The sequence below is a fragment of the Apus apus genome, chromosome 8, assembly GCF_020740795.1.
Source record: "Apus apus isolate bApuApu2 chromosome 8, bApuApu2.pri.cur, whole genome shotgun sequence".
Lineage (NCBI taxonomy): Eukaryota > Metazoa > Chordata > Aves > Apodiformes > Apodidae > Apus > Apus apus.
In genome coordinates, this window is record NC_067289.1 from 6,653,311 (window position 1) to 6,680,921 (window position 27,611).

A 27,611-nucleotide genomic window follows, 5' to 3' on the forward strand; every position below is an offset into this window, starting at 1 on the left:
AATTAGCACAACCAGGAGGAAGGAAAAGTTGGCTTTGGTACTGTTTTCTTAAGGAGTTCCCTTTTCATGCAAATTCCTATTTAATGTTTCTTTTTTTTTTAATTGTATCTGCCTTCAGTCAAGGGATCCTTTCTTCTTCTGTACAGCAAGTGTCAATCAAAGCCTTTGGGTCATATCAGAGTACAAGTGGAGCATATTTATGTGTCTGGATGTTGAGGCAATTCACATTCAAATAACAGATACAGATACAGAATATTTCAACTACCCAGCAAGCTAGACTCCCAAATCCTGTACAGAACTCTGAAATTGCCTCCATCACTTCTCATATTTCAATATCAACACTTTTGGCCTTCATCCCTTTACTATCCCTTATCTCCTCTGCCTGTACAGTCAATACACAATGAAGAGATTTCAGTTCCCTCTTTTCCATTTCACCTTTCCCTGACACATCCCCATTTTACTCTTCCCATTGCTTAGTTATTGCAAAAATGAGTAAACCCACTGTGAAGTAAGGATGCCTCTTGAAGAAAACATATTTGGTTGTTTTTGTTTTGGTTGTTGTTATTTTTTTGTTTGGTTTGGTTTTTTTTACAGTTAAGTTCTTTTAAATAATTCCATCTGCTTCAATTTGGTTTTGCTTCTGGTGTCAGCCCTCGACCTTTGAGATAATTTCTGTAGCCTCAGTAGATGTTTTCATCAGTGTCTGGTACACACAGCCAACTAATATGGACAAAATTTACCTTGCATCTGGAGTTGGTAAAAACATGGCAGATTTTCCTTAGTGGAGTGCTCCCTCATGCCAGGGGTAATACATTCCTTGAATTGCAATTTGTTTAGGTTAACACCACTGTATTACTTATGGAGTTTCGAAGACATAAGTTTCAGATTGTGGATGCAGGAGTAAGATGCTATTTATAAGCATAGCAGAGCTAAGCCTCCTAGAAAATAAAAAGGAAAAGGAAACACATCTTCATACTGCCCAGTAAAGAGGAGATGGTTCATAAGAGAGACACATATTGAAAGGGTTCAGGACTAAGACGATTGGATGACACTTGGTATATCCCCTACTTTAAAAATGTTTTCTTCTGTATAATTATTATGTAATTCAAGATGTGATAGACTAGTATTCAACAGCTGTATTTGAGGGACATATCTTTCAGAAAAATGGAGGGAGCATTCAATCCTGTCATCTAGATCATTGATAAAGATACTGAATAAGACTGCCCGCAAAGCTGAGTCCTGGGGAACACCACTTGTGACCATTCACCAGCTGGGTTTAACTCCATTCACCACACCTCTTTGGACCTGGTCACATAGCCGGGTTTTCACCCAGCAAAGCGTTACACCAGTCTGAGCCATCAGCAGCCAGTTTCTCCAGGAGAATGCTGTGGGAAATAGTATCAAAGTCTCTTCCCTTATCCACTAATTGGGTCATCTTGTCATAGAAGGAGAAGATCAGGTTAGTGAAGCAGGATCTGCCTGTTGTAAACCCATGTTGACTGGCCCTGATTGCTTGGTTGGCCTCTATGTGCTTTGAGATAGCACTCAAAATTATCTGCTCTGTAACCTTCCCTGCACTGGGTCATGCTGACAGACCTGTACTTGTAGACTCTTCAGCCCTTCTTGTAGATGAGTGTCACATTCACTCCAGCCAACTGAGATCTCCCTGGTTATCCAAGACTGCTGATAGATGATGGAAAGTAGCTTGGTAAGCACTTCTCCCATCTCCTTCAGTACACTTGGGTGGATCCCATCTGGCCCCAGAGACTTGTGTGCAGCGGGTAACTGATTATTTCCCCTTAGATTCTGGGGGCTTCATTCTCTGCCCTGTCCCTGTCTTCCAGCTCAGAGGGTTAGATACCTGGAGCACAACTGGTTCAACTACTAAAGACTGAGGCAAAGAAGGTGTTAAGTACCTCAACCTAATCCTCATCCTTCATCACTGTTTTGCTTCCCCACATCCAATAAAGGATGGACATTCTCTTTAACTCTCCTTCTGTTGCTAATGTATTTATAGAAACATTTTTAATTGGCTTCTATGACAGTAGCCATTTCAGCATGAGACATAAAGCTGGTTGAGTGGAAAAGAGGCGGTGGCTTTTAGCAAAGTGATTAAAACATAGAAGTTTATTTTTGGTCCTCAATGTAAAGAAAGCAAAAGTAACCTGTTCTTCTGCTTGCCTTTGGGTCTTGACAAGAGTTGTGTTTCTCTGGACATCCTTTCCCTTGTATTAGAGTTTTGTAACTGTGAGCAATTCCTTCAAAAGTGTCAGTCAGATTATTTGGAACACATTTTAGAAAGTGGCTTTTTATTTTGGTGTCTTAATTGGAGGGATGTCTCTAAGTGTTGGTTTTCTCGTCAATAGGTTGTGATATTACATGCATATCATTTTGGTTTGGTATTTAAATAGTTGTGAAGTACTTTGTGATCTTGTCAGTGGCCTTTGAGTAGTGAATTTAATATTGGGCGTATATTAAATGATTTATCTTTAAAGATAATATGAGCTAAATTAATGTAAAAAACACAGATCTAATTAGACATGCTATTTCTTTTCTAGTGAACAAACACAAGCCCTGGATTGAGACATCGTACCATGGAATCATAACTGAAAACAATGACACTGTCATTTTGGATCCTCCTCTTGTTGCTTTGGACAAAGATGCACCTGTTCCATTTGCAGGTAGGAACATGTATCAACAGCAGCATTTGAGCGAATTGATTGCTTTTTGAAGTTGTTAGCATGTATAAGGAATGAATTTGCTGTGCAGAGAGAATGTAATCTAAAGAATATGTTTAGAGGCTGTGTCTGAATCCTCAAGACTTGAGTGTTGGCCCATAAACCTTGAAATGAGGTGTCTTTTACAATGAATGTGTCTGAAGAAGTGATATTAAAGAGCATAATGCAGCAGGCTTCCACTATCAACATATTTTTTAATGAAAGCACTAGAATGATATAATTAAATTTGAATTTGCTTTTAGAGAATTTAATCATTACAATTGCCTAAAGTAGTAATACATAGTTCATTTTGTTCTGTAATAACAGCCCCTACTTTCTCTCTTCTATTTCACTCCCTGGCCCAAACAAACATTGAAAGTTTCTTGAATGTTATGTTATGTACTTTGTAACTGCCAAGACTTGGACAGAAAATGTAGTGAGGGTTTTGAAGATTTTTTTATCAGTTTGCTGTGATATAAGTATGTGATATAGTAGTTTTTACTTGTATTATTCTAATTTTCCTGACATTTATTCCCTAAGCATAAAACACTACCTTTGCATGTCAAGTAAATTTTCTCTTTAATTCCCTTCTTCGTTAAAAATATTTTTTTAAGAAAAGGGAGATTTTTAAGGCTTGATAGCTGTTATGAACATCCTAGATGCAGTTGTTACACACGTTAAATTGCTTTAGAACGTTCATCTTTTATAAGGAAAGAAACTAATAAAGATGAGTATCCTTATTCACATGGAATACAGTTGATTTCAGTAAGTAGTAAGTCAAAGTACTTGGCCCAAACAGCATTTCACAGCATCTAGTAAAAATTGCTATTAACCATTTTCCCCAAAGCATATACTGGCATAAACTCATACCCTGCAAAACTGGGATTTACAAGTGTATATATTGAACCCAGTTTTATTATCAAGATTGGTTTTCACTTCTGGTACCCTATGGTTCTTCATTGCATGGAACACTTTTATTCCTTAACAATATATATACAGTGGGGGTGTTCAGTGGAAGGGAGTTAGCTATAATTTAGCCAGAGGTTAAAGCCTCAAATAGCATTTAAGTATGGATAGAGCAACCTCAGCATGAAACACTTTTGTCTGTTGATCAGTTTCTGTAGCACTGAAACACTTGCCAATGGAGGCATAATTAATGTCCATTCAGAGATAAGTAGAGAGCCTCTAACTGGGAGGTACTCATTATAATCAGAGCAGGATTTCATACAAAGGTGCTCAGGATAAGCTGTCAGATACTAGTTTTTGAAGCAGAGGAAAAAGTGCTTGTTTCCAAATAAAATTTTTAATGCATTCATCAACAAGCAACTATATATTAAAACAAGAGGTGTGGAATGAGACTTCGAATGGTAAACAGTTATCAGTAATGTATTTGAGTATACTTTTTCTTATAATGGTAACTTCACATACATGTGCAATTCATTCTTACAAATAGTTGTGGAAACCATTGATGTAAACTTCTTGCTAAACTAAACCTATATATTGAATCTTCAGGTACAGTTATTAAGGAATGACAATGGATTCTGAGTGAAAAGATGCTTTTTATTTTGGGGGGATTTTTCTGTTACTATGAATGTTCCATCTCATATTTACTTCTTTTACTTGCATTCCCTTGGGATCCTTAGAGGAATTTTAATCACACTTGCTGTTCCCTCTGATACATTGACATACTCTTTGCTCACTGGGGATTTACAGTTTTTAAACTGGGACAGTTGATATATTTTTCATTATTTGGTGATTTGTTCTTCTTCTAGAAAATCATCCTTTGAAATACTGAACTTGCACAAACTGGCTTAAGTTATAAAGGTTACATTAGACAGTAGTTGTAATTTAGATTCTTCATATGTGAATTTGAATTCTTTGTATTTTAAGAAGTATTATGGAGTCTGGGAGGGAAAATACTTGGTGTACATTCTCTGATATGAATAGTTCATCTCCAGGGAAAGTTGTACATTTGGGCTCTTGATCTACAATCTGGATGTAGTTTTAGAATGCTCATCAAAGCCTTAATTCCCTTGAATGGTCTGGGTTCCCTACCTGTTTTTAAAAAAACGATGTACTTCTTTTTAAAACATGCCTTTTTGAATTGTTGGAGTAACTTCTTATTTCTGTTTTTAATTTCTGCTTTAATATAATGTAATTTTATTTGCCTTTGTAATATCATTAATTTTATTATAGGTCTTTAAGGAAAATTAAATTTGTACATTTAGTAGGAGAAAGCTGAAAACAGATACAGCTACAACATTAACAATATTCAGCAGCTATACATTTAATAGGGCTCTAATGTGGAATTTCTTCAATTACTACATTTTGTATAAGTCTGGGAAACATTCTACAGTATAATGAGTCTTCAATTTTCAGAGAATCAGAGCTCCAACAGTTCCTTTCCCATCACTCTATTAATATTTTCAGTATTTAGTCAAACTGCTGTAGGAAAAAAAAAAAAAAAGAATTATAAATGTATAGTGTTTTGAAATATTTTTCTCTGCTGTTTTTTTTAAATTAGCCCAGATTCAAGAATATATCAGGGCAGTTTCTGACCTGTGCTTAGATATCTACTTAAATCTGCTTGAACAAGCTTATTAAGACTGAAAGTACATGCTTTCTTCCTCTGGAGCTACAGTCACTGAAATAGTTTACCAGTAGATTGGCTGTTCCATCAGTATTTGTGTTAGCTCATAAAAGCAGACATTTTTTTCTATAATAGCAGTGTGTATTTGACTTAAAAAATACCCAGAAAACAAACAATGTAAGAAACTCCTCCAAGAAATCAAAACAAGAACAGAACCCCAAACAAAAACACCCCTCAACCCAGCTGGTATAGATACTTTCAGTTTTCATATGGGCATTAGTCCCATACAAACCAAACTGAACTAACAACAGAAATAAAAAATCTTCAAGTAAGCACCTTATTGATGTTACTAGGGACTGCCTGTATAGCTACATAGCTAGATGTTTTGAGGACAGTGTAATCTTACTACTTTTCTTAATTTTTTCCTTTTTTTTAAGTGCTCATCTTCCATTAGTGACAGTCTGAAGAAAAGGTACTGAGTTTATCATTGCAAGGGGTGACAGATCACAGTAGGTGAAATGCGTATTTATTTCATGCATTTATTTAGTAAATTATACCTATTTATTCCCTCTTTATTGCTAGAATTTGCTTGGTTGAGTGTAGTCCTTTTGGAATCATGCTTTACTTGTGGAAGTAAGGGAAGGTAGTCCTTAGATTTGTGGCAAAGGCAAGGAGAGTGGTGGTGCACTAGTGTTAAGCCCAAAAGTTTCATGTCAAAATTAATGTGCTGGGGACATGCATTGAAGTCTATAAACTTCACTGAGTTTTTCTCTCCAAGTTGTTTACATTATCCTTAATAAAACAAGGAGTTGAGGTCTGTGATACCTCTAGATAGGCAAGCATGGTGGTCCCTGTGATTATAATGATGACAAGGTGTGCACTACTAATAGCAGATAACAGCAGATAACGAGAGTGAACTGTTGTTTCCTGCAGGAAAGCACAGGTCTGCTGTACAGCCCTGGATTAAAGGAACCAGAAGGGGCTGTTTGTGCCCACTCACTGTAACAGCTCTGAGTTCAGCAAGAGGAGCCTGGAAGCATGCAGGTTTCCCAGCTCTTAGCTGGGTATTTTCAGGGATGCTTTGAACAATGTACAGATCATCTTGCTTCTGTTGATTGCCCTGGTGCGCAAGTAGTTTATACATTTCATATTTTTCTCCAAAGCAAACAATCTTTCACCTAATAACTACTTTGTCACTTAGCAAAAAACAGAACTAAGCTATTAAGACACATTTAATATTCATTGATGATTCTTATTTGTCCACAGTGCTTTGGTTTGTTTTTTATACCCATTCTCAAGTTCGCTTTTTTTGCAGTTTAAATGTTAGTAGTGGCATAGACCTATTCTAAATTATCAACAGTATTTCTCTTTTCTCTTCTGGAAATGTTAATATTATTCCTAATATCTGTGCCTTTTTTCCTCTCCATGGCTACTAAGATAAGACTTTTATTAACTGTCTTGTCAACCCCTTGTAGCAGTGCACATTATGTCAAGACACTATTCATGGAATGGTCATAGGAGAAAATCACTATAACCAGCACTTTTTTTTCTCACCTCTGTCTAATGTGTAAAATCAAGGGTGATGAGAGGAGAAAAATCTTCTGTGCAGTTACCCTCTTAACCGGTCAGTGTTTCCAGGGAGGACTAACAGGACTAAATGTGCCTGTGAAAATGCTGGCTGTCAAATGTGATCGGCCTATTTCATAACTGGAGCATGAAGACTTTCACAAGGTTGCAATGAAAGGACTTTGGTGTCTCTTTTTATCTTATAAATCTACTATGAATTGTGCAATAATTGGCTTATTTGTAAAATTATGGTTCTTAAAATTATCATGGTATGAACATACTTTTTTTTTTTCCATGTAAGTAATTTTTCAGACCCATAGTTTTGAAGAAAGATTTGCAATTACCATTGTGAATGGCAAGAGCCAGAACTAATGCGAGTAGTTTTCCAAACTTCAGGTTTTCAAGTCCTGACCTGAGAGGGATTTCACACACACTGGTGTTGAGATACAAAAGATATTTGGAATACCTAGGCTCACCACAGCAGCCTGGAGCATTTTCCATGGTATCGCTGAAAGAAAAAAGAAACTTACATCCCAAAAACGTGAAGAAACTGTGGAAACAGGTTGTCCTTCTCTTCAAATAATATTTTGTAGGTGACATACAAGCTTATCTAATTTAGGAAAATTTTTGGAAGAATTTATCTTTAAAAAATAATAATAAAATCCACCTGTAAGAAGGATTGTAACTTTAATCAGACTTGCGCAAACCTGTAGGGTCAGCCGTACAACAGTCAGCTATCTCACCCTGGTTATGAGGCTGGAAATCACTTCAAGAATTTGACTTTCAGGACTACGAGTGGTTTGGCTAGAAACAAGGTGAGATTAACTGAATCAATTTGACAAAGTTCCATTTGCGTGATAGCAAAAAACCCTCACAAAATGCTGTAGAATTTTGGAAGGCTGTTTGGAAAGGACACCTGTCTGCATTTTCATAACAGCTACTCCGTTTTATCAGCAATGTTGTGCAAAAAAAGTTTTGAAAGGAACTTCAGGATGTCTCTAGTCCATCTTCCTGCCCAAGGCACATTATACCTGTGTCATTCTTGATAAATAGCTTTTTGTCCTAATCTTAAAGATCTACAGTGACAAAGATGCAACAGTTTCCCTGGGCAATCTATTCTAGCCTTCACCATACTGACTGTTTTTCATGGTGCATAACCTGAACTTTCTCTAATGCAATTTTAGCCCTTTAGTTTTTGTCCTATCCACCAGGGCTAGGCAGAGCAGATTATTCCCATTCTATTTTTGCAGCAACAACCTTTTATGTTGCTCCCTGAAAGCATTGTGAGCATCTCAAACAGCACTGGGATGGGGGTGGGCTTCAGCTGTTCATTGTGTTACTGATACAGACATGAAGGAGAGAAATAGGTGGTAACTTTCAGAACAATGAGATGATTAATGTCCTTTTCACCTTGAAAGTGAAAAGCCTGACTCTTCCCCGTGCCACCATTTTAAGGCCGATACATGTGCATTTGAATGCAATGTGTGGCACCAAGGTAAAACCTGGGTCATTTTGGCCCCAGAGGGAGTTGGGCCCATTAAGTTTCAAGCTGCTTTTATGTGCCTAATAGATTTATAGATAGCCTTTTTGAAAAAAAGCTCAGGTGTGTGTCTTCCTGGCTCCACACAGGCAGGTACTCTCTATCTCAGAAACAGTTGTAATTCAGACTTCCTTTGCAGATGGAGTCCCAGTCTCTGACTATTTTTGGCTGTGCTAAAACCACAATAAAGGATAAGAAGGTAAAAAAAGCAGCCAACAAGGATGTCTGGTTAGTTATTACACTGCAGACTGCATCCACAAGATCTCCCAAATCATCTTTGCTGTTGTAGCAGTTCAGAGGACTGTCTATTCTCAGCTGCACCACAGCAAATCCAGCAGTTGTCAGTTGGTTTACACCAGGGGCTGAACACAAAATCCCATTTCTCAGCTTCTAACTCTGAAGCTGTCTAGCCTTCTTGTTTGCTTATTTTAATGATAGGCAGTGGCATTAGTAACAGAACAATCTTTTTGGTACAATATTAAAACAATTTAAATTTTTTTGCAAGTTGTGAATCCATATACTGTCTTATGTTTCTAACTCACTGTCAGCCAGATTTAAAACATGCTGTTGAATTTAGGATGCCCAGAATTAATGGGTATTAAATATTTCACTCTGAAAATGATGCATGATCAAAAAAAGCTGAAGTATGAATGAAACCATGAACTACTACAGTTGCTTATAACAAATCACCTGCTGTCTTTTAAAACTTACATTTTTGAAGTTTCCATTTCGTAATGTAACTTAGTTAAAATTGTAGCTTTTACAGGCATGGAAAGAATCCCTTCATAGTGATCATAACCTAAGGTGGAATAAGAGATTGGCAATAGCACAGCCGATTCCAGAGGTGCTGGTTTTGACCTAAGGGATGCTGCTCATTTGTCACGCAGTAGAGTGATAAATACTCAGGCTTCAGATTAAGAATGCACAAAAAAAAAATCGCTCTGACGGTGACCTCTGTTGGTTAGTCCCTGTAGTTCGGAGATGAGGGGTTTGAAGGTTTGTGGGCTTTTTTATTCTTAAAGTTTTTGCCAATTAACTTTGTCTTTCTAAGTAATTTTGACAGTAGTGACATAAAAGCAGGCAACATTAACGTCTCTAAAGAAGACTAAAGGTTCAAGAATTCAGACTGTTCTAATGGAGCTGCTGAATGGTCTGTCATTGCAGAGTAAGTGGTTAGGAAGAAAATTAGACTTTAATGCATGGACAGTGAATGTAAGTTGCTTTTGACAGACAAAAAAGTAATGAATGAGAATGTTTAGATAAATTTTATTACACCTAAATATGTTCAATTATTCAAAGCCAGAAAGAAGTAAATAAAGTAACCAAGTGATTGTCATTTAATGATTTTTATTTGTGCTTTTAGGCTTGTTGTGGAAAATACAGATGTGAAATAAATTGAAGCTGTTTTTTAATAGTTTCCTTTATAAATTAGACTTGATCCTTGGAAAGTTAGGGTGGATGTGCAAACTTACACATGAGGACCAGAACAGAATCTGGCATTTTATAGTACTGAAGTGTCATACTAAATGACTCCTTAATTAAAAAAAACTCTTTAATTGAAAAAGGTTATAACTGAAGTTATCAGGAAAAGTGTCAGCTGTTAAACAACTGGGCTGTTCAGAATACTTGAGAAATGTAACTGGAAAGGACTGGAATTGCAAAGCTTCTAGATCACAAAATTTAATTAAAAATTTAATTTAAAAATACGAATTTTGACAATCATCAGAACTAGTGCTGGGGATAAATAATCCAGTAAAACAAGACTTTCTAAAAGAGAAAACCCCAGTATATATAACCTAGACAGGTTGGAGAGTTGGGCAGGGAGAAATTTAATGAAATATAACAAGGGCAAGTGTAGAGTCTTGCATCTGGGGAAGAACAACCCCATGTAACATTATAGGCTTGGGACTGACCTGTTGGAAAGCAACACAGGGGAAAGGGACCTGAGGGTCCTGGTGGACAGGAGGATGACCATGAGCCAGCAATGTGCCCTTGTAGCCAAGAAGGCCAATGGCCAATGGGGTGTATTAGAAAGGGTGTGGTTAGTACGTCAAGAGAGGTTCTCCTCCCCCTCTACTCTGCCCTGGTGAGGCCACATCTAGAATATTGTGTCCAGTTCTGGGCCCCTCAGTTCCAGAAGGACAGGGAACTGCTTGAAAGAGTCCAGTGCAGAGCCACAAAGATGATTAAGGGAGTGGAACTTCTCCCTTATGAGGAAAGGCTGAGGGAGCTGGGTCTCTTTAGCTTGGAGGAGATTGAGGGGCGACCTCATCAATTTTTATAAATAAGTAAAGGACGAATGTCAGGAGGATGGAGCCAGGCTCTTCTCAGTGATGTCCAATGATAGGACAAGCGGGAGCAGGTGCAAGCTGGAGCACAGAAGATTCTATGTAAACATAAGGAAAAACTTTTTCACTGTGAGGTGACACTGGAACAGGCTGCTCAGAGAGGTTGTGGAGTCTCCTTCTCTGGAGAAATTCAAAACTCAACTGGATGCATTCTTGTGTGACCTGCTCTAGGTGATCTTGCTCTGGCAGGAGGTGTAGGACTAGATGTTCTTTTGAGGTCCCTTCCAACCCCTAACATTCTGTGATACCAGGCAAATTTTATAGGAAAATAATACTAAAAAAGTGTCTGTGCTTTCCCATTTTATTTTTTGAAATTATACTGTTAATGCAAAGGATGCTGTGTTTTTTACCTCAAAATATTTTACTTTTTGTATGACTTTCTAATGAGTTTTTATGCATGTTTTTTTTTCTTTAGTGGTCACTGAGGGTGAACTACGAATTTTACTTTCACTTGTAAAACTAGTTATCCATTAAGGAGCGATCAATTTTTTCTAAAAGCTTTTGCTAATGCTTCAGTTATGGAATTTCAAAGTGTCTTCTAACTATTACTTTTCTAGTTATAAAATAGAATAAAATAAAAATTGTGGCACTACTAGAAAGTGAAATGGAAGTGACAATAGATGTTTTTAATTCATCAGCAATTCTTAATTGATAAAAATCTTTGGGCTGTATCTCAAACAATGGTGACAATAATGCAGGCTATATAAAGCATTGCTAATAAACACCTTTTTAGAGACATTTCTAAGAGATGGTAAGTCTTGAATCCATAGAACTAAACTCAGTGATTAAAGGTAGATTATTAGACTTACTGTTTGGTAATAGCAGTCTCATACTGATTAGCAGCACGTGTAATTCAGATAAATAAATATTTGCCACTGAATCGTCTTTTTTGGGATGAAAAGCATGATAAATAATCCTGCTACTATGGTGGAAGTGATGCACTGAGGGCTGCCTTGGGTTTGAACAGTCATATCTTAAAATTAGTGCTTGCCAAATATGTGTAAACAGGTAAAAAATGTAACAAAACCCTGCTGTAGTTAGATCTCTTTGTCGTCCTTGCAGTGACTATCATAATCCCTTAAATTCTTAACTTTCAGGTACAAATAAGCTTTTTTTAATATTAATTGTTATAAATTGTTTTGAAAAATGGTGACGGCAAGCATAATTCAAAGACATGAAGCTGGACAGTGAAGAGATTGAAACAAACAGAATGATATCCCTCACACCTTTTTTCCTTGTTGCAGTTTGTGTTCATCATTTGGTATTCAAGAAGCAGTAAACTTGACCTGTCCATTTTTGCTTTCATGGGTATATCAACCTGGGCATTCAAAATCTCTGGCCATCTTTATGTCCAGTGCTGCAGTAGCATAAGTGACTTTCAGAGGGAGGGCTGAAAGAAGTAGTGTGAGGACTCAAGTGAAAGAATATATAAACAACTATTCTGAGTCAAAGTGTGTGACTTCCCCCTTAATATCTATCTTCACACTTTCATTACTTGCATGGTCTTTCCATTAACTCAATTACATCTCTCTTCTTCACATATGGTAGATATGGTTTAGGGTTTAGGGGAGAACTTTGTAGAATAGGGAGGTTGGTTAGATTCAGTGATCCTAAGGGTCTTTTCCAACCTGAATAGTTCTATGATTCTGTATTTCCTTCTTCTTGTGTGTTCCTGTGTTGTCATATTCTTAGGTGAAGGATCATGAATTTAAAAAAAAAATAAAATTTGTAGAGGCATGAAGTGTTATATATGCAGACTTAAGTAATTCATAATACCATGAAGTGTTAGTAACATAACAAGTGGACCTGGGAATTTTCACCACTTCAAAGTTTACTGCAATAAAATTGGCACTACAGGATTCCAGTTTGCTTTAAAAATAAAATCAATAGGCTAAATTAGTTGGGAAAATGTAATGTTAAAATGTAGTTCTCAGAATGGAACTTATCTTAGTGTAAGGCAGCAGAGGGACACCTTGTTTGCTTGAAATGCTTTCTAAATATTAAAAACTTTTTTAAAAGAACAGCTTTAGAGTTCCTTTTGCTTGCTGTTCAGCAATTATCTTACAGAGAGAGTTGTTGAGAAGCCTCACTTTCTTTTAAACCTGCTACTTTCCACTCACAACCGAAAAAATATTTTTCTGGACCAGAATAAATTCTCTCAATAGCCTGTAAGTGCTGTTGCTCTTTTTGTTGCTAGGGCAGCCTAAAAAAATGCACATGAAACTACTTTAATGAAGCAAGAGGGGGGAGGAGAATATAAAGAAATCAAACTCTGGACAGGTAGTTTAGGGCATCAATTTTCTACTCAATTCTCCTGCTTCTGGCTGTGTGAAAGGGATCAAACCAAGTTGTTCTCTTGGCCTAGGCTTTCCTCCACTGTCCTTTTTTTCTGTGTGTTTAGACTATAAAAAGAATCTTCTAAGTGCTTTTATCTCAATGACTCAGCAACGCTGGACAGTCTCCTTGTGCAACACCACACCCCAGAAGGATTTGTTCTTCTCAGTTGTCATTATTTTCTGTTCCACAATACTTTATGAAATATGTATTTAGTGAGCTTGCAGTAGATGCAACCTGTACAATTGGATTTGTCTGCATGTTGAACCTGAGCTAACACTTCTTCTGGGTATACAGCAATATGGTCACACAACTCTCTCTCTACATGGCCATCACTGGCACTATCAGCTCCCAACCAGCAAGGCAGCTGCCATTACTGAGACATTGCAGTTAGAGCCACAAAGAGAAAACTATTGGCAAATAGTGCAATGGGGAAAAGAGAGGGAAAAATACGTTCTTACAGAAAGCCTGAAGACTGTTGATGCAGGATCCATTGTATAGACATGTTTAAGGTTGTTACTTTTCAAAATTAAAAAATAATTTCTTGAGTGTTTAGTCTTGAGGTTCTTTTTGTGAAGAAGAAATTAAATGTGTCCTGTTTTTTGCTAAACAAGTGAAATAAGGTAGATGTTTTTGTCATTAAATAGATCTGTGTTTGTTCTGGGCCTTCATAGTTTTGATATCAAGAGATAAAATGTCCAGTTATTATGATGAAAACCCAATACATGATGTAAAGACCAATTGTTTTCTTATGTTACACACATAGAGAAATGTCACTGGGATGTTGTGAATGGTGCTGATCCCACTGAGATGCAGTGAGATAGCGAGGAGGAGTTAAGAGAAATACTGTAAGATTTGCTGGGTTTTCTAAGGAGATGTATTAAGAACAACAGGGCTAATATAACATTCAGGTTTTGCTGGGTTTTCATTCTTCTGGAATTTTGTTATTGCAGGCTTCAAGGGACTTAAAGAAATTAATTGCCTAGGCTTTCAGATATCTGCTAATCCAGAGAGGCTGGATAGCTTTGATGTAGCTAAAGCATGTGGAAATACCAGACATAGTCAAGTACATCTGATACATTCAGTTGTCAGCACCCTTATTTCAGCTGTTACACAGACACCTTTACTGTTAATCACTGTGCATGAGAAGGAGCTTGGCAGAAAGGAGGCATAAGATACCTTTTTTTTGCTAAATGGTTAGCCTCTTACTTTTTGAGGTGTTGCATCCTGTGTTTGTTGTCTGTATAAAAGACACTTCAGGCTGGTTTAAAAAAAATAAATTCTTCTCTCAATTAGGTATTTGTCTACACAAAAAATATGCCCATCTCATTCAGTTAATCAGCCTTTACTGGTAAATTATAGTAGATAACTAGACTCTTGAGGTGATACTTGCTTTCCTCTTTTACTATTTTTGTCTTTGGAGACTTGGTTTCTTTGTAGGTTGTTCTGTTTATTCCATCTTTCCTGAATGAAATCAATTCTGCAGCTGCACTGCGCATATTTAGTACAACATAGAATTCAAGGAACAGAGACAAAATACAAGTCAACTTGTGGCCATAATAATCACAATTTAGCCACAAGTTACAAAATTTAGTGTGAGGATGGTAAGACACTAACAGGTTGTCCAGAGAAGTTGTGGAAACCCCATCCCTGGAAGTGATGGGTAGATGAGACTCTGAGCAAACTAGTCTAGTGGGAGGTGTCTCTGCCCAAGGTAGGGAGGTTGGAACTAGATGATCTTGGAGGTCCCTTCCAACCCAAACCATTCTATGATATGTTTTGAAAATAGAACCTAATATTAATTCACAGAAACAAATGGACCTGCTTTTATATAAAAGTCATTATAGTGAGACTGGTCAGGGAGCTGTAACACTTGCCCATGAGAAGAAACTGATGGAACTGGACTTGTTCAGCCTGTGGAATAGAAAACTTGAGGGGAACACAGCAGTAGCCACCCAGAACCTGTGAGGTTGAGATTGAGAAGATGGGGCTACACAGTTCGTGGTGGGAGAGATAACACATAGGAACTGGAAGAAGAGGGGTTCAAACTGCACATAAGGCAGAACTTTTACACCAGGACAGTCAAAGATTGGACTAGAATGCTTAGAGAGACTATGCCACTTCAGTCCTTAGAGGTCTATGAGACTCAAGTGAATAGAGCCCTAAGTAACCTGAGTTCATAGCTGCCCCTGCTTTGAGCAGGCTCTTGGCTCAGAGAACTTCTGTGATCCCCCTCAGCCTGCATTGTCCTATGATACTGTGATTTTATGATTTTTGGATGTTTCTTTCAGAAATTGAATTGCTAAAGAGGCAGTGGGTGGGAAGACACATGAACTTGTTGTATCAGAAAGATAGATGGCTTCCTATGGATTTGAAGAGGTTGCCTGTGTTGGCAATGAAAAGACCACTCAAAAAGGGAAAGGAAAAGGGGATTTCCTTAGCAGTACCCTGGCTGAAGTCAGCTAGCAATGTTCTTCTTTATCTGGCTATTTTCTCTAAGCTGAGTCAAATAGGCAAATAGGCTTTACTATTTAGTGGAAGCCTTGCTCTTTGTATTGGAATTATACTTTTATTTCAAAATAATTTTTTTCTAAATAGGAGGCTTAGCTTTCTGTGTAGAATACTATGTCACTTTTAGCTACTGTGACTATATAGAATACACATGAAAATGGAGGTCTGGAAAGTATAACTTATAAGTAAAAATTCCTAACACCAATTGTTTAACTTTGACTGCTGAGCTATAAATTCTCTTTATGAGTCTTGTGCTCATATAAATCAGAAGAAAGTGTGTAGAAGATAGTTGGCAGCTGACTGGCTCTAACAGTTCACTCTTGTGGCAAAATGTTCAGATTGTATTGAGTGAACACCTTGGCAGTGATCATATCCAGATTGTGTTATCTTGTATAGCACTTTTGTGTTGACTATAATCACATAATAGTCATGAAAGGCCACATGTCCCTTGTGAACCTTGACCACATATATCAAGTAAATACCTTTTTATTTGTCATTTTCTCAGTTATTTTTTAGAGAGTGTATAAAAAACAAATAGGCACTAATACCAAACCTCTATTAGTATTTTTAAATATGACAGTTTATGATATATGCAATTAATACCATTAGATGTGCTACAGTATTTAAAATGCAGTCTTTAAATAGTTGAATACCACATTAAGAAGAAGCTTTATTGTCTGCCCTTGATTAATTTTGAGACCTTATCTCTCACTGGGACTTAATTTTCTGGGTAACTGTTGTTGTGAACAAATTTTTGGAGGAGAGGTTGTCAAAGAGACTGGTAGGGATTCAAAATTGCCACACTGTTGGATATCTGTCTTTGTTTCAGATTATTGCAATGTATTAATTTACTTTTAAGTTTAAACAGCTTTGTAAAAGAAAGACTTTATTACCAGAGAAAATGGACTATTTACTGAACCTACCATCCCTTCTGTCTTTTTTGTATTGCTTTGATCTTCAGACATTATAGAAGCTTAAGTGATAAAAGAGCAGAAGTTAAATCAAACAAACAACCTCCCCCCCCCCCCAAACCAACAAACCTAAATCCCCAAAACACTCTCATAACAAACAAAAAACCCCAAACCCTGGATAATCTTACTGCTGGGGCTATAACTTGATTTGTTATTTTTTATCTTTTGCAATGAAAAACAGAAGAAATAAAAATGAAGCTTTTAACTTCAGTCGGAAGAGTTTAGTTCCCAGAGTTGTTAAGACTAGCTTTCATGCCTACTCTTTTCTTTAGGGAAGTGAGTCTTATATTTTGAGTTAGTGGGTTGAAGAATTTTTTGATCTTATTACACTTACTGTGTTATGCTGAAATTTCCTCCTTACTAATCATCATGTATACATTTTTATTTACTCTCATTTCAAGTTTAAGCCATAAACAAACCAAATGTACAGAATCTTCTAGTCCAAAACTACCTACCAGGTTTGAAAGAAAATGCGTGAACAGTGTTAGCTAATCTAAAATTGCATTTTTCACTGAACATATTATTTACTGTGTTCTAAACATTTCACAGGTACTTATGGTCAGGGATTTAAAGTTCAATATCTTTAAAGGTTGCTGACGACTTCCTTATTTTTTTCTTTGACCTTCCTACCTTAAGCCTTTTTCATTAAATAACCAGTCCTGATGTTTTGAGGTAGTTTTTGTATCACTGTGTTTACGAAAACACAGATGTTTAAAACTGAGAAGTTGCACAGATCTGGATAGATCCTATTGGCTCATTATGAGTGATATTCTTATACCAAGCTGTCATTATTTCTCATTCTTATTATATGTTTAATCTGACACATTTAGGGAGAGGGATGAGTGAACTTCAGTAATAATGCTATTGAACTAATGGAGACATAGACAATAATTGTACAACAGTAATTATTACATAAAATACATGAAAATAAATGCTCATATTTATACATCTAATGATGTCCTTTTCTGAATAAAGATGATATACTACTTTGTTCTTGGTGCCATGTCAAATAGGATAACCCTTTCTTTTGAAAGGTGTCATACTTGTATTGCAGTGAGACTCAAATGTCATCTAAATGCCCATTGATCAGGGTTGCTAGTTAAAAATGCCATCTCAAATGGTATGAGTAAAATTACACCATGACACTAAAGGTACCTTCCTGATTGGATTGTGTCAAAGTTCCCAAAGGAAATAAAACTGTATGCAGTCTGTGAATATTAATTTCGTACCAAATAGTTTTAATTTAAACAAACAAAAAACCGAACCAACAACAATCCCAAACCAAAAGAATGGCACAATTATAAATATCTAATCTAATTCCAGATATCAGGAGGATCTCTTGGTATCTTCACTGATTGTCTTATTTGCCAGTGACACTAGACTAGCACATAGGAATTTTGTTCAGTTATTTGGAAATAGCTGTAACATCTGTAAGTGAAGCCTGACATGTCTGTATTAAACATATCAAGTCTTTATTTTAAATGTTCTCTGATGTCAGGATCTCTCTTGTTTCTCAGGCTGAAGGGCAATGTAGAGAGAACAGTTTATGGGCTAAAATTTAGTTGGTCTTTGGACAATGGGGCTTTGGAAACCACTCCATGAACTGGGTGGAGAAGGCAGGCTCTGGACAGCTTCAGTGATGAGCTACCTAAATTGAATGTTCTGAATCCTCATGACTGTTTTCAGAAGCAGGTGGACTGGATTGAGAAAAAATGCTTTGGTCATGGAAGCGTTGGGAATTTGAGTGCAGATGACATGTTTTAATGATCTAGCTACTGCTATCTAACTACATGAAATTAGTAAGATAATTTGCATGAAGCAGTAAGATTGGGGTCAAAACTACTTGAATTAGTTGTAAAATTAAAAAATTAATGTATTTGAAATTAAGCTGCTTTCAGAATACTTTAAGCTACAGGAGAGAAATTGTTCATTGTTCACAATTGACATTGATGTGGCAATTCTCTTGTAATGGATAGATTATTGCCATACTTCCAAGCCATCATCTGTTCTTGTGATTTTCTTTGTTCCTTGCTTGAATGTGTAGCTTTTAAATTCTTTTTGCAATAATGTGCTTACTTGTATTGTAAGACTAGTTCCTTGCTGATCATAATCCTCAGCTCTCTTTTGTGTGTTTTTTGTTTGGTCTTCAGGGAAACTAGATGCAGGTTTTTCTTTACAGTTTATTTTGTACTGTTAATTGGCTCATTGTAATGGGCAAATATCCCCATTTGCCCTGCAGTGGGCAGAAAAGCTACTTCTCTAGTTAGTCAAGTGTATCATTGTTGCTGCTCTGAGCAAGCAAAACACAGCATTGATCCTATGCCATTAGAAACACAGATTTGCATCTGCCAGACTTTCTTGGCAACAGATCAGGTTATTCTGAGTAATGATATTTGGTCATATGTAGCTGTTGTAAAGTTTTTTTCTTGTTGTTCTGTCTGTATCTTACATAGTTAACATGCGTGGAATATTTAATTAAGTTTTAATAAAAAAATTATAAAAGTCAAACAGGGATTTAGAAATGCCTTGTAAATGCTTAATTAAGCAGGGATAGACACAAATGTTAAGACAAATACATATTTTTTCCCTGCTTCAAGTCAGTAGCTATTTGCATTAAAAACATTCAGTTGATTAATCTGAAAGGCTCTTCTGCTGGACTAGTGGAGACCAGAACGTTTTGTGTGAGGAGTGTAGAAGTTAGAAGGAAAGTTCTATGTAAGTTTTTTTGTACATCACAAATCTTATTACAAAGTAATTTCATATAAAAAATAAAAGGATAATTATGTATTCAAAGAAAATATGGAAACCTTTTCTCCACAATAATACTGCAGGAGCAGTAACATAACCTCAAGCTTTGTTGAACAGGAATAATTTACTATAAACTGGTAAAATAAGGAAGTAGGAGGTTGGCTCAGGAATGATACCCTGCACTCATGTCATCGAGGTATTTTGGGCAGAAAATTGCTTACTAAGTACAGCCAAGAAGTTTGTGTGAAGTGCTCTCTTGTCCTCATTCTGCTCCCATTGGAGACAATTTCAGCTTTTTGACATTTTATTGCTCTTTAATCAGGAGACAATGAGCTGGGGTGTGTGTGCAGAATTATAGTGGACTTGACAATATTTTGAGAAAACTGACTATCATTTGTGTTAGTCTTTTACTGTATTACACACTCTGCCACCTCACTGGTGCCGCAGAGCCCCTGTTGTCACCTGCTCTGCTGTGGTATCAAACACTAAAGCTGCCCAAATAATCAGCTCAGCTGAGCTGAGTTCAGAGGACATGCTGGTGTCTTTAAATAATGTGAAATCTCCAGGCAGTACCATCTAGGCAACTTCAGTGTTCTTTTTTGTATCCCAGTCCTTCTTCAGGAAAAGATTTCTCTTGCTTGCTCACTCTCTGGTTCTCACTCTCCCTCTTCCCCAGTTCCCCCCCCCTGCCCAGTGTCTTGTTTCAGTCTAGTGGATTGAAAAGTTGGTTTGTTTTTTCATGTCCTTCCGTGACACTGAACTTGAGACTTTCTGCTCTTACTGGTAAACCATGACGATTTGAATAGATAAAATATAGGTAAGTATATTGTATATGTTTATGATGCACATTATTTATAACATTTCTATTGTATACTAGCATCTTTTGGACAAAATGAACTTGTGTATACATTTGGTATACACAAACACTGATAAAACACTATTTCTGAAATACAATAATTCATATCACAAGTTAGGGGTTTTTTTAGCCTTGTCTCATATGTTAAGATCAGAAAATAATGCAAAGATTGAAAGAAAAATAGCTAGTTCCGCAAACTGATTATTTTTAACGACTTGATGGAGTGTGACTCCGGATTATCTGTGTGCAATTAACATGGTGATACAAATACTGAAAAACAGATTTACATTATCTTTGAAAATGTGAGGGAATTCAATTTTTAAATTTCTAATTTTTCCTTGATTTTTAAAACTAATAAGGTACTATAATTTACTTGCATTTTTGTATCAGTTTTAAAACAGCAGGAAAAATATTTTGGATTAATGAATGAGAGCAATTACTAGCCCACTATAGAAATTAATCTCCATAAGGAAATTGTATTTTAAATAAAATTTTATTCATTAATTTCAAAAGTATTTAATTCACTAAATTTAAAATTAATCCGAGCATTTAAAATTAACTTATTCCTGTTATATTACAAAGATATTTAAGTGACCATTATTCTGCAGCAGTGGATATAACTAATTACCACAGTATTTCAGGCCTGGTGTGTTTTATTTTTCTCAAGTCAGGTAGATCCCTTTTTAGCCAGCTGCTGAAAAGAAAAAAATTAAAAAGCACTTTGGTACTTGATTGATTTGTTAGTACATGTGACATATTTAATGGACATTTCTGACATCAGCTCCTTACTGAGATGCTTGTCATGGAGAGGTTCCAGGTGTGATAATGAAAAGTTATGAATGAAGACAGGAACAGCTAATGTATTAGATTTGGAATCCAGCGTACAGAAATAAAATTAAATATAACACTAATATTAACAAGTGTCTTCAGATGACAGGAGTTTAATATCAACTTCTAGATGATTTTGGACTGGGACTCCTTTTTTAGGACAGCAAAGCATCTACATCCCAACTGGTAACTTCACTGGATGTGAGGGTCTATGTTTCTGTATGCACTCTTCTCCCAGTGCTTCACTCCTGCAGTATCTCACCAAAAGAGTACATGGGCCAAAAAGGGGAAAATCATGCAGCTCTGTTGACTTCCATGAAGTTTGCCTATTTATGCTAACTCCGTGCTGTCTTTATTTGTGGAAACCCGCTGGTGTTTGAGCGCTGCTACTATAACAGCATCATGAAAGGCAAGAGAAATCATGTGCAATGAAAAGCCCTGTAAGCATTGTATAGTATTTTTTATTAAAATGTGTCTCTTTGAAACACATTTGGCCCACCTCTTGACATCTGCCAGGTTTTCAGTGCCCTTTACAAAATACATTGTTGATCTTGGTCCAGTCCCTCTAGGGGTGTGCCAGAATAGGATATACAGCACTTGTCCTATTATCAGTCTCACTGAAGAAGCCACATGCTGTTGGGAATGGAGCTGAACACACAGCAGTCAGCTGCTGCACTGAAAACAAAACAGGCTTATGCTTCAATCTGTGAGATTTAAGTAGGAAGACACTGCCTACTCTTTACTGTACAGTGTGCTTTTATACTGAATATGGAAGCACAGCAGAAAAAGTAGAACTTTCTCTTAGAGTCTCTCTATTCTCTCTGTTCCCTTGCCATGGTCTGATGTACAGTTAAAAGTGATCTTGGTTAGAACTTTCCTTGCCTATTACTATTGCTTTGTTGAGCAGAATTAGGTATGGTAATAAACCTTCTTGTGTTGATGTGTTCTTAAGGTTTTTATCTCAGTATCATGATACCTTCATAGAAAGGAGTGAATAAACTGCCCATGGATGAACAAAGCCATGAGTGTTCATCCTGACACCATGCAGATGAAGAGGTGGTGACTCAGCTTCCTAAGAACTGAAAAATGAAAAAAGATCTGATTTCTCAAAACATCAAGAGAATTTTTGGAGTAAGAAAACTCATTAATAACTCTAAAAATGTATGTCAAGGTTGTGAAAAAAATCTTACTAAGTCAAAAAGCCGTAGACTATGTTAAAATATGGTGATATTTTAGTTCTTTTGATGCATTTTAAGCTGACTCACCATATGATGGTTTGTGAAGGTTTAAAATAACACTAAGACAAAAGCACTAGATGACCAGGTGAAGCATCTGGAGCCATAGGCTGTGTCCAGCTTGGGGCTGGTCTTGTAGAAGGCCAACACTGCCAGCTATGCTGAAATTAAGGTTGCAGTAAAGTTTTCACTTTAACTTAATGTGAATTATCACTAATATTTTAGCCACAGTGAAATTTCTGTATAAACTATTCTGTGATCCAGAATAAGAGACCGAAGTACAGCTACTTTGTTTAAAATAACATATAAGTTCCTAAGCCTATTTTTTGAAATTGCTGTACTGAAGATGAAGTTAGTTCTTATGCTCAGCCTTGAATGTGACTCATAATCACAGAAGATAATTACTTCTCTTTAGATTACAAGTCTAAACTATAAATACTAACAACTTTTAATTAAATAATTTTGAGATACTTTTATTATGAAATGTGAGGATTTGAACTCTGTTCAGATGATAAAGATGCAAAACTGCAAATACCAGAAGAGAAGTAAAAGCAGATATAACAATGAAAGTTCAGCTTTGAATAAAAAAGTGAAAACTAAGTAATTGTTATTCCAAAAACCAATGGAAAACAATTAAAGTTGCTGAAATAAGCTGTACTAATCTTAACATAATTAATTTTTGAGAATGATAAGTCACTAGGTAAACTCTCTGAAACAGAAGCCTGAATACACAAAAGGAAATAGATGTGAATACACAAAAGGAAATAGATGTTGCATGTCTTAGGTAGTTTTTTGAATGTAGTAGTCGCAGTATTTATTCAGAGTTAGTCTTTGTCTTGTGTGAATTACATTGAAAGAATGAACTGCTATAATTCAGTATAATTTATGGAGAACTCTGTTTTGTTCATGATACTGCACTGTGCTTTTTCTGCTTTTTGAATGTACCAAAGCTGCTTTGTTGTGCTTTCTTCAAAGTTTCCACTTGAGTAAAAATAGGCTTTTTAAGAGGTTTGCACTGATCAGAATTCATCAATTTTTTATCAGGCAACCAAAATAAGTAACTTCTCACACTTCAGGTGGGTGCACAGAGCAAAAATCTAGGGCATAGGAATGAATATTTTAGTCTTCTGCACTCAAGCCATTATATGCTTTTTTGCTGACGACAATGGAAGCAAGTAAGGAGTGAGTGAAAGAGAGGACCCTTCTCTTTCTTCCAATAGTTGTCAACAGAAACTTGAATTAAGAAAGGCTGTGATCTGCTAGCTTGCTTTTTCTCCTCACACCTCACCTGTCAGCCTGTTTTCTCATACACTCATTTACCTGTTCTTACCTAAGAATTATAAATTCTTGTAACTTCCTCACTGAAATAGAACTTATACTCACAATTCTCAGGCTATGGTGTCTGTCAAATTATTGCAGATCTAATCAGTCCTTTAGTATGAGAATGCATCAGTTTTCCAGAGTGAGACAACCCTTTTCTTTCCTTTCATTGTGTTTCTGCACTGTGTGGGGAGCAGCAGGAGTTAGTGGAGCAAAGCAGGAAAATGTGAGCTGCTGCGCTCCATGTGGTGGATGGACAAATGTACAGCCAAAGGAAGCTAACAACAAAACATCTCCTAAAGAATGGCAGCTTTGTAACTTTGTGAGCACCTGTGTATTGTGAGGGAAAGTGGGGGAAAACGTATTTTATAGTAAGGGTTATGGAGCACTGGAACAGGCTGCCTGGAGAGATTGTGGAGTCTTTCTCTGGAGACTTTCAAGATTGGTCTGGACAGGCTTCTGTGTGCCCTGCTCTAGATTCTCTGGTGGTCCTGCTCTGGTGGCACAGCTGAACTCTGTGATCCCCAAAGGTCCTTTCCAATCCCTAACATTCTGTGCTTCTGTGAATGTTTTGAATGCTGTTTTTCTTCACAAACATTCCATAGCATATGGTGTGTACTTATAAAACAAGTTGTTTAAATTTAGACAATACAGTAATTCTGACTTCAGTGTTACTACATGATTCTTTTAAATGCTATTAAAAGACCACTAGCTTAGGAACATAATCCTGAACTCACTTGCTATGCTTCCTTGTCACACCAGTTTTTTCACTTAGATCAGAAAGTTTTGGAGGTGAACAAGGTTATAAATTATGCAGAAGCTGGTGCTATGTGTTTCCTGTGCCTTGAAACGCATTACACCATCACCCTGGAAAAACCTAGAGGGCCTGCGCGTTACTCCTCTTCCTACAATTAGAATAATATCTTGCTGGGTGCGGAGCCCTTTTTGCAAAGGGCAGGGTATTCCCAGCTATTCATTTTCTGTTCACTGAGCCTAAACAACTGTGTGTGTCTAATGGGTTATGCACAAAGACTTTTTCTGTCTTTTGCTTGTTTCTGGCTACAGTGGTCTCCATCATTAGTGATGGAAATGTAGTTTTCATTTATTTTGGTAGGATTTTAAATTTAAATGGGGGTTGCTCTTTCTGTTACACCAGAAATACATATGTGTGTGTATGTATGGTCTGTTTTCTTGGTTTGGGTTTTTTTGGTTGCTTGTTGTTTTGTTGGTGGTTTTTTTTTCTTGCCTCAAAATAATGTAATAGTCATGACTTTCTCATCAAATAGTGACCTCATTGCCAGCATTAGAATCTCGGGCTGATACAACCAGGACCCTTTGACTTACACTGACATATCTAGAGAGGATTACTCCTATCAGCATTGCACCTGTTAGCAGTTACTGACACTGTAATGCTTTCAATTCCTTGCTTCAGGAATGTTCTTTAGAAAAGCAGACTTTTCTTTAAGACCTACTGACACTCCTGTTCAGAGAAAAGGAAACAAACTCTCTATGCATTCTTGGCATTCTTTTGTGTAATCTAGAGGCTATTTGTGCATTTAATAGTTAAACTCCATTAAAAAAAAAAAAATAAATTAAAATTTACATGATCTGTTTGAAATTAAAACAGTTTGGACTCTCCTCTGGCGTGAGTTACTGTTGTGCTACTGATAAAATTGAAGACAATATGGATCTGGCCCAAAGACACATATGCATCTGTCCCAGTAATTTTTTTAGTTTATTCTCCCTTCTAATCAAGAAAATACCTGTTTCAAAAAGCCCCTTTGCAGGAATTGCTAATTAGCAGGAAAATAATTTGTTTAATGTTGTCATACTTAGTATGTAATTGACAAGATTAAGGCACACACTGACTTCAGTGGATCCTTGTTTCAGAGAGAAGGGTGGGAAATGTGTGTTTGTTTTTGGTAATGTTTCTGATTGTTTGAAGGAGTGGACAGCTGCAAAACTCAGTCCTATGACCTATTTAAATAATGTGTCTGTTGGTTCCCAAGCTGAAGTAGTTGCTTCCTTGTTAAATAAAGTAGCTTCAGTGCTTTAGAACACTAATGAGTAAAAGCAAATAATAATAAAATGTGTCACTTTGTTTCCTTTTGTTCTGTCCAAAGTGTGTGATGCAGAACAGTGCTGTTTGGATGTTTGGTGAAAACTGACCATCCAAACTGCCCTTGAGAAAAAAATGCAACCGAAAGTTTAATCTGAGGAGAAAAAATCCCAACCTTCTTCTCTGCCTGCCCAATTTTGCTGGAATAGCACTGCATCTTCTATTTTATGATTGTGGCGATGTTACTGAATCAAATAAATTACTGATAGATCTGCAAGTATCAAAAGTGCAATTGCTTTAGAATTATATATAGAAAATTAAATATTAAAGAGCTGTTTAAACCCACTGCTTTGTTAATGATGACTCAAGGCCTGGATCTACTTGACATTTCTTCTAGTGAAACACAGAAAGCAGTTCCTTGGCTTTTACCCCCAGTCTCCTCTGTAAAAATAGTGTATTTCTAATGCATAATCTTCTTCCTGTGCTCAGAAAATATGAGGTTAACTTCCCTGATATGTAATTTTCCTAATTTCTAGCACTTGAGGGGAAAAACTGAGTATCAAACAAATTCCTGTAAAAGCAAAACGTATCAACAACTGCAGCGGTACAGCTTATCCATGATAAGAATATTTCCAATGTGGCTGAGAATGAGCACAAGTAGTAGTAAAAGAGAAATAAACATCTTCTTGGCCAACTCCGTTATTTTTTTCTCTGTTAAAGCCATGACTAATTCTTATGAATGTGTAACCATCTGCTGAACCTAGCAGTAATATTCAAGAAAATCTGGTTGGGATTTGCATCCGTATGACTGGCAACTATGTGGCCTGGAACTCTTGGACAGTATTAATTCAAGCAGGTATCCTGGTCTTAAAATTCATTGTTCAGTGCGTACCAGGGGGTTTAAGTGTTTTCCTTAACACTCTCTTCTGCAGGCTAGTCTGGGTGAGACAGTGACTCTCTTCACAGTTCTTCCCAAAGACACAGCAGGTAGAAACAGTTAGCTTGGACATTGAAGAACCCACAGAATACCTGGACTAGAAAGTCAATAGATACCCTTCTCTGCTGCTAAAGTCTTATAATGTATGTTGAGAAGTGGCTTTGGGTATAAGTTGAAGGCTCCATTACAAAAGTAGCTAAGGAACTGAGAACAAATATTTTTTCCAAGTTATGAAAATTAGGGAGGAAAGGAGGAAGAAAGAGTACATTTACGTTACAAGGATAATAAATGTGTCTTGTAATAAGCTCTTTTTATGTACTGTCTTTTGCCACGCAGGAATTTTTACAGCCTTTGGAAGGGGGTGAGGTGCTGCCTTTTTACAAACAGCTTCTGGTAGATCTGTTGAGCCAAACTAAGCAGTAATTTATTGTGTTGGGTTACTCATTAATCAAATAGTCTTATATATATATATTTTCTAGGATTGTCCTGTGGTGGTTTGACTAATGTCACAGAATCAGAATGAATTACTGGTTTTAGGAAGGGCATTGTTATTACAGCTCTGAAGAAATGCTGTGTTTTCACAGTACAACTGAAATACCAGTCTAGGTTCTTTCTGCTGGATTCTTTCTTGGTGCTGACACCACCTGTAGTGGTTTTTGTGTGATTGCTTTTTTGTTGGTCCTTCTACTAATCCTAAAGGCAGCGGTTTTGGAAGTATTGCCCCTTACAGTTCTCGGGCTGAGAATCCCTCATGTCCTTAGTGGATATAAAAGAAAAATACTGTTTTACTAGGACCAGTGATGTGTGAAAAGGAGGCACTCTCAGAGGTGGTCACCTCCAGTTTGCAGGGAGGGCTGTAGTCATAGTTATGGAAGAGTACAGTAGGTAAATACAACACCTACTGATGAGTGGGCTCTGCTTTCAGCTCCTCCTCCATTTAGTCTCAGTGGGGTTCTCTGCTGCCTTTTATGGTAAAAAGTTTCCTGAATTACTCATGCTATATTTTAAAAATTTCTTTAAACAATCCTGTAAACTGGGATGTGAATCTGTG

General features: G+C 36.7%; 1 protein-coding gene across 4 annotated transcripts in view; it reads left to right on the forward strand.

Annotated features, from left to right (window-relative positions):
* CLSTN2 (calsyntenin 2) overlaps nucleotides 1-27,611 on the forward strand; it is a 531,406-nt gene that overhangs the window by 324,177 nt on the left and 179,618 nt on the right. For all 4 annotated transcript variants that reach the window (XM_051627052.1, XM_051627055.1, XM_051627053.1 and 1 more), the window contains one exon: nucleotides 2,559-2,681. In XM_051627052.1, the coding sequence (XP_051483012.1) occupies nucleotides 2,559-2,681 (123 nt within the window). The remainder of the gene's footprint in view (nucleotides 1-2,558; nucleotides 2,682-27,611) is intronic.